This window comes from Brassica napus, chromosome C7, assembly GCF_020379485.1.
Source record: "Brassica napus cultivar Da-Ae chromosome C7, Da-Ae, whole genome shotgun sequence".
NCBI lineage: Eukaryota > Viridiplantae > Streptophyta > Magnoliopsida > Brassicales > Brassicaceae > Brassica > Brassica napus.
In genome coordinates this window covers 10,242,064-10,254,791 of record NC_063450.1, presented here as the reverse complement: position 1 = coordinate 10,254,791, position 12,728 = coordinate 10,242,064, and the positions used below count along the sequence as shown (strand labels likewise).

The 12,728-nt window shown below is 35.6% G+C and overlaps 2 protein-coding genes and 1 pseudogene across 2 annotated transcripts; 1 reads left to right on the top strand and 2 right to left on the bottom strand.

The window, feature by feature from the left end:
• The first annotated feature begins 333 nt into the window (after positions 1-333).
• Positions 334-2,998, top strand: LOC106445632 (pentatricopeptide repeat-containing protein At2g15630, mitochondrial). Its single transcript, XM_013887218.3, has 2 exons — positions 334-2,458; positions 2,540-2,998. Exon 1 carries the CDS (start codon positions 516-518, stop codon positions 2,409-2,411), a length of 1,896 nt encoding a protein of 631 aa, XP_013742672.1. The 5' UTR covers positions 334-515; the 3' UTR covers positions 2,412-2,458; positions 2,540-2,998.
• Positions 2,999-3,140: 142 nt separating this feature from the next.
• On the bottom strand, positions 3,141-7,714 carry LOC106449359 (laminin-like protein lam-2). The gene is made up of 9 exons (XM_013891130.3): positions 6,259-7,714; positions 6,104-6,171; positions 5,564-5,999; positions 5,239-5,469; positions 4,926-5,144; positions 4,564-4,848; positions 3,685-4,474; positions 3,581-3,608; positions 3,141-3,491 (listed from the first exon to the last, which is right to left on the bottom strand). The coding sequence occupies exons 1-8, from the start codon at positions 6,383-6,385 to the stop codon at positions 3,581-3,583; spliced, it is 2,184 nt and encodes a 727-aa protein (XP_013746584.2). The 5' UTR covers positions 6,386-7,714; the 3' UTR covers positions 3,141-3,491.
• Positions 7,715-9,750: 2,036 nt separating this feature from the next.
• LOC106449358 lies at positions 9,751-12,467 on the bottom strand (annotated as a pseudogene).
• Positions 12,468-12,728: the final 261 nt, after the last annotated feature.

Here is a 12,728-nt window from a genome sequence, read left to right as displayed (position 1 = left end):
AAAAAAAAGGTAAGAGAATAAAATAAGTATAAACTATAAAGATACTAACGTATAAGGTAACTTTTTTCATTTGGTTCTTTATGGATATTATTCGGTTCTCGGTTCGGTACAGGTTCGGCTTCGGTTCTTCGGGTATAAAATTTTAGTACCCAACTGAATAATTCATAAATTCGGTTCGGTTTGGTTCAGGTTTTTCTCGGGTCTGTTCGGTTCGGTACTTCGGTTCCGGTTTTTTTGCTCAGCCTAGTGCGAGTGATGTAGAACAGAGGAAAATACAATTAACTGATAATTGAAAAAAAAGACAAAAAAAAAAAAGAAAAAAAGAAAAGCAAAAAGAAGAAAACACGCTAATTTCATTAAACCGAAAATCTCGATGGCAATTTAAACCGTAGCTACACTGCAAATCTTCTTCTTCTTCGTCTCCTTCAATTCTTGGATTCTTCAACCCTGCCAACAAAATAAACAACAGTTCTCCATATCTACCTTTGTTATCATCTCTGTTTCGGATATTGGCCATGAGACAGTTCACTCTCCCCTGTCTTTTACGCCACCGAATCTCAATTCTTTCTGGCGCCGGATATTCTCGTACGGCCGCACGTCTTTCTTCTTCTACCCAATCATCAACCACCGAGCCGGAGCTCTCACAACCACCGATAAGTTCCGATATCCTACTCGACTCAATACGATCTTCTCAGTGGCATTTCGTCGAACAGATTACGGGCAAGCTCACACCTTCCCTTATATCAACAACTCTGCTCAGCCTCGTCAAGACTCCATATTTAGCTCTCAACTTCGTCAACCGCATCGATCTTAGTTGCTTGGACTTCCCAACACAGTGCCTAGCGATAGCTGTTGTCTCTAAGCTCTCTTCTCCCAACCCAGCTCTTCAGTTACTTAAAGAAGTCATTACTAGTACAAGTATTAGTGTTAGAGCCATTTTCAATGAATTGGTGCTTGCTCGTGATCGACTAGAGACTAAAAGCACCATTCTTTTGGATCTTTTGGTCAGATGTTGCTGTCAATTGAAGATTGTGGATGAAGCAATAGAGTGCTTTTACTTGATGAAGCAGAAAGGTTTTGATCCCAAGACTGAAACTTGTAATTGCATTCTGAGTTCGTTATCAAGGTTGGATCTAACAGAGAAAGCTTGGGTCTTCTACGCTGACATGTATAGGATGGAGATTAAGTCGAATATATACACTTACAATATAATGATCAACGTGTTGTGCAAGGAAGGGAAGTTGAAAAAGGCCAAGGGAATGTTGGCAATGATGGAGTGTTTCGGTGTTAAGCCTAACATTGTCACTTACAACACTCTTGTTCAAGGGTATTCATCGAGAGGACGAATCGAAGGAGCTCGTATGGTTATCAAAGAAATAATATCTAAAGGCTTTAAACCAGATTTGCAGACATACAACCCGATCCTGTCTTGGATGTGTAGTGAAGGAAGAGCTTCTGAGGTGTTGAAGGAGATGAAGGAGTTGGGTTTGGTTCCGGACTCTGTTTCTTACAATATATTGATCCGTGGTTGTAGTAACAAAGGAGATTTGGAGACAGCTTTTGCTTATAGGGATGAAATGATGAGAGAAGGTTTTGCGCCAACGTTTTATACTTACAACACGTTGATTCATGGTTTGTTTATGGAGAACAAGATTGAAGCTGCTGAGATGTTGATAAAGGAGATTAGAGAGAAGGGCATTTCCTTGGATGCTGTCACGTACAACATACTCATAAATGGATATTGTCAGCATGGTGATGCAAAGAAAGCTTTTGCTTTGCACGACGAAATGATGACGGATGGAATTGCGCCGACGCAATTTACTTATACATCGCTTATTTATGTCTTATGTAGAAGAAGAAAAATGAGGGAAGCAGATGAGTTATTTGAGAACGTTGTAGGCAAGGGAATGAAGCCTGATCTTGTGATGTATAATGCATTGATCGATGGCCATTGTTCTACTGGTAACATGGACCGTGCGTTTTTGCTTCTTAAGGAGATGGATAAGATGAGAATCGATCCTGATGATGTGACGTACAATTGCTTGATGAGGGGGCTGTGTGGAGAAGGTAAATTTGAGGAAGCTCGTGAGCTGATGGGGGAGATGAAAAGAAGAGGAATCAAACCTGACCATATTAGTTACAACACTCTAATAAGTGGGTACAGTAAGAAAGGTGATACAAAGCAAGCTTTCATGGTTCGAGATGAGATGTTGAGTCTCGGGTTTAATCCAACTCTTCTCACCTACAATGCTCTGTTAAAGAGTTTGAGTAAAAACCAGGATGGGAGAGTTGCAGAAGAATTACTAATGGAAATTAAAAGTGAAGGGATTACTCCTAATGACAGTACCTACTGCTCTGTAGTTGAGGCAATGTCTAATTTGGAACAGGATGCAGAAAAGTCTGATAATTGATGATAGTCATTTTGTCTGTTTGTTCGTCGCTGCTGAAGTACTCGAAGGTATACAAGTAAACAAACCTCTGTCTATATGTGTTTTCTTTAAGAAGCAACTGTTTCTAATGGCTTTTGTTTTGTCTAAAGGTGTGAATCTGTCGTCGTTATCGTGGGTAATGTCGTCGAGGCTATCAAAAGGAACATACAACGGAGTATTGCTGTCGACGGAAGCAGGAACGTTGGCTAGGGTTGTGGCGGATGCAACCATAACATTGGGAGGATACTTGGGAAGAAACCATCTGTTGAATGCAACTCTACTACGATCACTTGGTATCTGCATTGGCTCCGTTGTTGCTACTTGTTATACTTATAACTCTCTCTCTCTATTGGTATGTTTAAAGAGATTTTGCTACCAATTTTACAAAACAGAATAAAAAAAAAGAGACTGTGTTTGATCATCTCTTTGTTTGATTATTTTGTGATCATCTTACCATGTGATGGTTGAGAGTCTCTAATGGATACTAAACAGAGTTTGATATTTTTGTACTGTTTATGTTTCTGACTAAATAATTGAGCAAAGATCGAATATAATAAAAAAGTTTGGAATATGACAGAGGATATATAGCTCATGGGTTTACCTGTATCAAGAGTCTCATATTTGACATATAAAACACACAAACTTATAAGATATATAGCACCACAACCTTTGCTGCATTAACCCATTGAGAACCCATATAGTCTGAGGAACTAGAAGATAAACTTGTATTGGCTTTGAAACCAAGCAAGCAAGGAAGAGTGGTGAGACATGATATGATCCATTTACAAAGTGAAACAAAGAATTATTGAAACCACTTGAAAAAGAGGCACTGAAGAAAAAATATAAGACATAACATCTAGCTAATGTTGTGGACCCTTGTGGTGACTTTTAAACATCATTACCGGGTTTTTAGTCAGCACTAAACCAGACAATGATAATAGGTAAGAAGGAATTCAATCTAGGGGAGAGTCATCATCTATATCAGGTTGTGACTGAGCTCTACTTAAAGCCTTCTTGTAACTGCTTGATCTTCTCAGGATATCTTGTACGCTCCCTGCAAACCTGTTCACAAGACAAGGCATATAAGTTTCATGAGCATAATATATTTAGTTTTATGTTTCCTAAATGATACCCACTAACAAGTCACTTACTTATTTGTTCCTCCGTCCAGATTGTTTCCTGCGCAGATCAAATATTAGCATATCAGATAGAGAGAAAGGAGCATGAAGTTAAAATTGGGATCCATATAGGTTACCTTAGCTTCCTATACATAAAAGTCACATCACTGCCATCATTTGGAACCCTTGACTGCAAATGATCTGTACTTGAACTAGCTGGTTGTGGAGCTCTACTTTTTTTCTCTTTTGGTTTCATTGAGCCATTAGAGGAACCGTTTGGATGAAGATAAAGCCCCTTCTTCTCCTTTTTAGATTTAGCTCCACCAGCCACTTGATCTGGTTTCTCTTGATTTTGGGTGCAACCAAAATTGTCTCCCATATCATCAGCCTTCTCTTTTAGACTTTTGTTGGAAAGGCTCTTATCAGCAGCATCATCAGAGCACTTTCTCAAAAGTGAAGCATCTCTCTCAGTATCTTGTGGGTTGTTCATGAGAGGGGTCTCCTCCAGAGCAGCATTGTTTACCTCAACTGACAATTCTTGGGAGTCTGCAACCTCCAGAGCAGCATTGTTTTCCTCAACTGACAATTCTTGGGAGTCTGCAACCTCCAAAGCAGCATTGTTTTCCTCAACTGACAATTCTTGGGAGTCTGCAACCTCCAGAGAAGCATTCTTTTCCTGCAAAGAAACTGATACAGTTGTGATAATATTATCAGTAGGCTCTTCTCCTTCCACAGCTTTGACAGGCTCAACATTGTGTGCATCAGAGTAAACGACCAGAGTATCTTCTTCAGCTGATTTTGTTTTCTTAGTAGACTTCACTAATTTAGCCTCATCGGCATCTGCTTCAACATTACTGGTCTGGATATTATCTGCAGCACTTGGTATAGCTTTTCCACATCCCACAGTGTCATGAATCGTCTCAGTTTCTACACGAGAAATAACGTCATCAGGAATGACATTATGAGTTGATGAGAGAGATTTGATCTTAGAAGAAAGCAAAAAGCAGTGAAATTACCTTTCTGACTTGCTTCTGTAGAAGAAGGAATGCCTAGATTTTCGACTGGAAGAGATTCAGGAGTAGCATCAACAGAATCGACATGAACTCCTTTAATCTCATTCACAATATCTCTTGAAGCAGAAGAAAAAGACTGACTGATTGCATCTTTTGATCTCTTCTTTCTTCTTTTTTTCTTCTTCTCTGTATCTGGTCTGGTGGTAACCTCACTGACAGTGTCCAAATGATTTGCTGTGTGGCTCACTAGATTGTCAGTTTCAATTTGATCTCTTCCCAGCTCATTTTCTATAAAGAATCAACAATAACATAATAATGAGTTATATATATAATACAAACTACTACCTGAGAACTGAACATATTACCTTTCTGAGTTGCTTCTGCAAAAGAATCATCAAGATTTTCTCCTCTAGAGATTGGAAGAGATTCAGGTACATTTTCAGGAACTTTACCTATCTCATTCACAATATCTCTTGAAGTTGTAATAGCAGTAGTAGCAGAGGATCGATTTGCTTCATCTTCTGATCTCTTCTTTTCTGTATCTGGTCTGGCTGTTAGCCCACTGTTAGTGTCCAAATGATTTTCTGTTTCAATTTTATAATATATTCCTTCAGATTTCTCAATTTCTACACATAATCAGAAATAACAACATTATGAATTGAACGTTAAGGGATTTACCTTTCTGAGTTGCTTCAGGAAAAGGGTTGCCATGATTTTGTGCTCCAGAGGCTGGAAGAGATTCAGCAGCAGCAGCAGCAGCAGCACTATCTACATTTGAAGACTGATTGATGTCATCTTCTGATCTCTTCTTCTCTGTATCTGATATGGTTGCCAAATGATTTGCCTGGTGGCTAACCAGATTATGGGTTTCAACGTCTTCTTCCACAGATTTCTCACCCATCTCAGTTTCTACACAAGAATGAACCAACATTATGACTAGATTAAATAAACAACAACAGAAGATCAGTACTCTCTGATCCAAATTTTTATAGACAGAGGATACCTTTACTTGCTGTTGTTTCCGGAAGAGTATCATCATCTAGTTTTTTTGTCGGTGAAGATTCAGTTTCAGTAGCAGCGACAACTTCAACCTCAACATTTCCACTTAACTCGTGACTCCCATCAACATCAAATTCTGAAGCAGCAGCAGAAGATTGATGATTAATATCATCAACCTTTGGTTTTTTCCCACTCTTTTCTCCACCGGAAAGTTCCAGTTCCCTCTTCTTCTTCTTTCTTGTCTTCCTAACTAATCCACCTTCCAAATCATTCTTGTCTTTCTCAAGCAACTCATGGTTTAAACAATTTTCAACTTTGACGGCAGCATCAACAAACACAAACCAACAATTACGACCGATGCCGTTGAAAACCATACTCATGAGCATAGAATCTGGCAAGTGATAATCAAAAAGGAGACCCGATGTATTCTCACGATTAACCTAAATTAAATTAGGAGGTCAAGAAAGAAAGAAAACCACAACTTAGCTAAAACATTATTCATCATGGCTGAAGCAGTAATAAAAACACACACTCATGTTACTACCTTAACCGCAGATATATCAATTTCTCCAAGTTTGGGAAAACACTGATGATGCTCCTTGCATAGTTTCACTATATGTATGGTGAAACCAGAATCTCATCATCAGATCCATCGAATGGAGTATGTAGAGATGATTGAAGTGAAATACACTCTTTTACCTTTGAAATCGGAGATGGTTTCACGGTCGTGAAGGAGAACCAGGAGATGAGTGTCTAGGCTGGTCTCTACGTACACGCAGTTAGTCTCCCGCTTGTGAAATTCAGCCATTGCCGAGGTTGGATTCATTTGGCGGGCGAAGAAGATGAACAGGTTGAATGTCGTTTGGATTAACAAGTCGCTTGGTTACTCTCAACATTTATATAATGGGTAATTTAATTAATCTCCATTAAATATATTTTTAACGTGTTCCAAAATATATATATATATATATTTTCAACATCTTTTTTTTTGGGTACTCTTAATTACGTAAAAAGAGGTAATAAATTATTCAACCATCTCTATTCTACTACTAAATAGAAAACAATAAAAAATGATTCTGTTTTATCATGTTCCACTTCTTTTAAAATATTTACTAGGTGACTTTTCCGTGCTCATACAAAGATTATAAATATTTATTAAAAAAATATATTATAATAATTGATTGATATTTTCTTTTAATTTTAAGTTACTTTATAATTTGTATGCATAATTTATATTAATAATTTTATATTACATTATGTAGACATATGATTTTATATATGTTATATCTAGTCGGTTTTGTTGTTTTTATAATTTATTTAATTATCATTTGGATATATTAGATTACATCTATTTCTCTAAATTCAACTATAATATTTTTTATTCTAAACACATTAAAATTTTGATTAATTTTCTTATTTTCATTTAGGTTGGTTGTTGTCTTAGATATGTAAATATATTTTAGTAAGATTATATATAACTTAAGATTATAGAGAATTTGTCAAATATGACTCAAAACTTGATTTTAACCGTAAAAGTGTTTCAAACTTGAATCAAATGCAAATTTTTGTAGCTATTACATCAATTACAAAATGATGAAGAAGAAAGTGAAGCAATATGGTGAACAGATACGCGGTTGTTCTCAACATCCTCGCCATGTTCTGAAAGATTTCTCGAGGATGCTTGATACTCAAGTATGTTATTGTTACATCAATTACAAATGATGAAGAAGAAATTTTGTGTCAATAGTTATCTTGTGCATCTCTGTAAGGTTAAATGTAGCTTCATACAAGTAAACACAGTCCTGTGTTTATCATTGTTTATGTTTACCATATTAATGATTAAATAGTGAAACTGATTCATCTTCTTGCAGATTGAGAAAACTGTCTTTTTCATGTTGGAACAACAAGGGTTGCTTGCAGGGCGACTAGCCACATTGAGGGAAACACATGATGCGGTACTTGCATAGCCTGACATATCAAAATTGTTCAGCTCCGAGAATCATACAGAGATGTTGGACGAGATCTTCTACAGCTTCTGGTACTCGTTGAGTTGAACGCCATTAGTCTCCGCAAGATTCTTAAGAAATTTGACAAACGGTTTGGCTATAGATTCGCCGACTACTACGTTAAAACCCGTGCTAATCATCCTTACTCACAATCTCCCTACAACGCCTGGTCTTCAAACCGGAAAGCTGCATGTTATTTATCCCCATGTCTTTGAAGGGTTTCAGTTCAGTGAGTTTTGAGATATAATGATTTGCAGAGATTGATGAGTTTCTCTGCATCTTAAGGAAGGGACCTATATATAGATGCAGCTTCTGCTTGATAGAGAAGCTAAGCAATCTGAAATTGATGAGATGATCTTGGGAGTCATATATTGCAGCACATAACTCTGATGAGTTAAGCCGTCGATTTAAGGTGCGGGAAAAGCTGAACTGATGGGGTGGGTTACGAATTAGGTACATAACTCCGATGCATTAGTAAGGTCATACGTCACCATTGTTTGCCTATTGGATTTAGGCTTATAATTTTTTGGGTTAGAGAAATTCGTATGGGCAGCTATCATTTTTCTCTAGCTATTTCATTGAGGGCTTATAATTTATTTGGACTCGGCGACAATAATAGAAGAAGCCTAACAACTTAATTGCTAAGGGTGGAAACTCACGCTGCTGACGGGAGGTGTATAGTTGTGTGCCTCAAATGGGCTGATTATATTATTACAGAAGTTTGCCATCTTTGGGCAATTATTAGTGTTTTTTGTGGGCCCATTTACGGAGAAATTTTTTTGATGTCCCACGATTTTATTTTTCTCCTAGTGGAGAAAAAAGTCTAATTTATTATAATAGATATTTAATTTCCAAAAATTAGTGACTAAAATTTAGATTAGTAACATGAATTACACTTGATTAGTTTTGAGTTAGAAGGATAACTCAAAAATGTTACCAATCATGGAGTAGATTTATTTTCTTGAGTTAATGTTAGACTTATGATGTGTTATACTTGATTTATAATTTTGAGTTATTTCTTTGAAAAAATGATAACTCAAGTGTTAACTCAATATCAAACAAAATTCTATGTGTTAGAACTTGATTTATCATTTTTTGGTTTTTGGACTAGTGTCTTACGTTACTTTTTAATGTTTGTTCAGTTTTATGAATAATGCAAATGCTGCCTCACGTTTAACGTTGATCAGTTCATAAAAATATATTTTAAAAATAGATAGCTATTTAATTATTAGTCAAAATATTTATAAACAACTATTTTAATTTTAATTACTTCAAAAAAAATATTCATATAATTTTATTTGTTAATTCTATCTGGTAAATTCTTTTATATATAAAATTATATGTAAAAATAAAGGTATTTTGTTAAAATATATAGAAAGTACGTTTTCTTAATTTTATTTTAATTATTTTTTATATTTTTTATTAAATATTATTATTGCTATTCATTTTTTTTTAAATAATACATACTGCAACTTATACATCAAAATCAAAAACGTTATCAGTCAATAATCTTTAACTCATACTTTTACAGCGAATTCACTACGTAAATCTACAGTTTCTACCACATAAATTTTATTGCGACTTACATCAACTTATAGATTTTATTGTAATTCACTCTAATTCAACATGTCTTGGTGTCTAAACAATTGTAAGTTCTTGAGATTTTAAGAGTATGGTTAATGGTTTAGTAGAAAAGGTAAAAAAAAAAACCTTCTTGAGCTTCATCCGCACATGTTAAAAATTGTCTTCTCTTAGTGTTTTAGGGCATCTCGAACCACAACACCAAATTTGGTGTTGAAATTACATCAAATTTGGTGTTTTGGTGTCAAACTTTATTTTCCATCTCCAACTATTACACCAAATTCTACACTAAAATAATATTTTTATTATTTAATATTGCAAACTTTTTCATTTTGATAATTTAATACATTAAGTATTTATGATTAATTATATTGATAACATATAAGTTTATACTTATTTATTAAAATTCAGTAATTTTGTTTTTTTGTATATGTTATTTGTATTTTAATTAATTTGTATACTTTATTTATTTTATTTAAAATTTGTCGAAAAGAAAATTTTATACATTTAAAATGAAAATCATTTTTATTTTGTTACAATTTAATGTAACTAATAACTCATTTAATTGTATTATTAATTAAAATTATAAATATAATATTATTTTAATATTTTAGTAGTATGAAAATAAAATAATAAATACAATAAATATGATATATTCATTTTAACTATAAGTTAAAACTAATTAATAAAACTAATCTATCTATAACTAACTATAAAATAATAAATATATTACTTTAATATTTGGTGTGATGAATAGTGTAATACTATTCACTCTACACCAAATTTGGTGGAATGGTGTAGTTTTTAATGTTTTATTGGAGATAAAATCACACCAATTTGATGTTTTAATGTCCCATTGGAGTTGACCTTAGTGCCACTTTAAGAAAGACTCTTGATGACATCATGTTAGTATGTTACTCAACAACGATCGCCTCATGTTAAATTACGTAATGACATAGTTTAACAAAATACGTGTATAATGTATATGAGTTAACAACACCAAGCTTTTCATACAAAACAAACATATTAAAAAATGGGCTTATTTGTTAAATAGCCAAAAAAAAAAAAAGTGAAATTAGATTTTGAGAGAGAGTAGAAAAAGATAGGAAGAGAAAGTAGGGAGAGAGGGGATGTTTTTGGTTAGTTAGTGAATTTTGTTTTCTTTTGTGTTTATTGGGTGCAATTTCCCTTAAAAAAATATACACCGCTAAAACTAAAAACGAAACATAATACTATTCAAACATTTCCAACATTTGTATTACGAAATTTTGTCCATTACAACGAAACTAAAGTTGAATCTTTTTATACGAACAAATTCAATAGAAAAAGATAGTAAAATAAATAAATTATCCATAAAAAAAAAATTATACTGTCCTTTCTTTTCCTCCTGCTACAACACTGCATCCGTTTTTTTAATTTAAAATAAACTAATCATTTTAAAATACTCAATAAAATTGATTATATATTACGCAGTTTTTTTCAATTATTAACCCGTCCATTGGACTGAGTTAAACCCTAGTTATAATTAAAGTTCAGTATTTATACAATCTTATTTTCAAAAAACATGAAATTTTGCAATTTTAAATCGACATGATCTCCAGTGTTCTGCCATAATATGAGCAAAATTAGATTCAGAGAAGAATAAATTATTCAAAAGTTAGAATGGTGGAGAAACACACACGTACTACCTCATGTAAAAGGGTCTAAAGCAGATAAAATTTGTTACAAACCCTAATTCGGTTCCCAACTGCTAACAGACTTCTAGAGAGCTTAGAGGGATAGGATAACAAGGCCATAGGAAACGCCGACTCAAGAACCTAAGAACTCTACCAGTAATCGCCACAAGAACATTTACCATCACTGAAGTGATGGAAACGTTCGTTGTCTCTCACAATCAACGTTCTACCAATGATTTTGGACATGATCTTGATAAAGTTATGGCAGTCATTGCACACACGGAGATCCTTGATGATAGTGAGAGACTTCCGAGGTGGGGTGCATCTTATACCATAAGCAATCGCTAACTTCCAACTGTGGTAGAGCAGTGCCTGTTCTTTAGCCTCTTCATCAATGTCATGCAGAACACATCGAGTATCTGGAACATAAACCGCTTCCTTCTTTGCAGCCATCTCCATGGCTTCATCCTTGTAAAAAGTAAGATTCCGAAACTCAAGGATCCTACTCTTACTAGCAAGCATACTTGTGTCCCTGTATGATTTTGGTGGAGGGGTTGGGATTTTGTTGGTTACAGACTTGGAAGGGTCAAGATCAACTATCAACTCCTCTGTGTAATCCTCTAAATCGATATCTCCATGTAGCTTACCAAAGCTCCTCATAGCTTCCCAGAACTCAGCTGTGGGCTCAAATGGAAGGTCGCGGACGATGTACTGCTCTGCCTCAACAAGATGTCCACATTTTCCAAAAACATGTAAAAGACCCAAGTAATGATCCCAAACTCATTTTCCATAGAATCAAAATGCAAAAACGCCTCCTTTATTGCATTAACACTAGCACAAGCGGAGAAAAGAGCAACGAAAGTCTCCTCGTTCGGTTTCAACCCTTGTTTCGTCATCTCCATAAACAAGTGCAACGCATCATCTCCCATTCCGTTATCAGTATACACACGCATCATCAAGTGCCAAGAATCCATATCTTTATCAGCCATATGATCAAACACTCTCTTAGAATCAGTGACACTAGTACACTCCCCGAACATACGAATCACAACGTTGTTCAGCTTGGGATCACTTGTAAACTTAGACCTCAGGAAGTGAGTGTGTACCTTCTTGGAGTGCTCAAGCGATTTCAGATTCGCGCAAGACTCGAACAACAAAGAGAAGCAGTCTTTATCAGGAGGCATAGCGCGCACTATCTCATTGCTCTGATTAGGGATTTGATTTGAGTTTCCATGATAATACTGTCCCTGAGGGATATGCTGATACTGACCACTGTGTTGGGGATTCCATTGATTAGGGTTTCGCGGAGCTCTATGATTACTGTTTCTCTGATTCTGAAACCGCTGAGAATACAAGCCTGGAGATGGATTCGGCCCTTGCGGCGGTGGATAAGATGCGGCGGACTGAGGATTTCGATAAGGATCACTTGTGGCGGCGGTGGATGTACTCAGGTTTTTCACGGTCAAGGTTTTCGTCACCCGGGAGAATTGAGAAGAAGAGGAGCGTAACTGACGCAGATAACCTATTGTGAGCATCTTCTGGCTTCGGCTAGATCGAAACGCCATTAGAGATGACATTTCTCCGAATTTTTGAAGCAGAAACCTTGGTGATTGGGGACAACCGGACAAGAATAACGCACGTATTAACAAACTTATATTGATAATGCCCTAATGGGCTTTTGTACAAGCGAAGATACAATAAGGTTCATTACCCATAAATTACAATCTCGAAATTTAAATAAACCTACATGGTAAAGCCCAATTTATTGACTTTGCCAGCATCTTCGAGAAAGACACGTCCGCATGACGCGCGTCCATCATGCAGAAAGTTCTTCAACGCACGCTTTCATCTCAAGCTTGGATACGCGCCATCGCACGCGCCGCTGCAACAGTCGTGTAATTGGCAC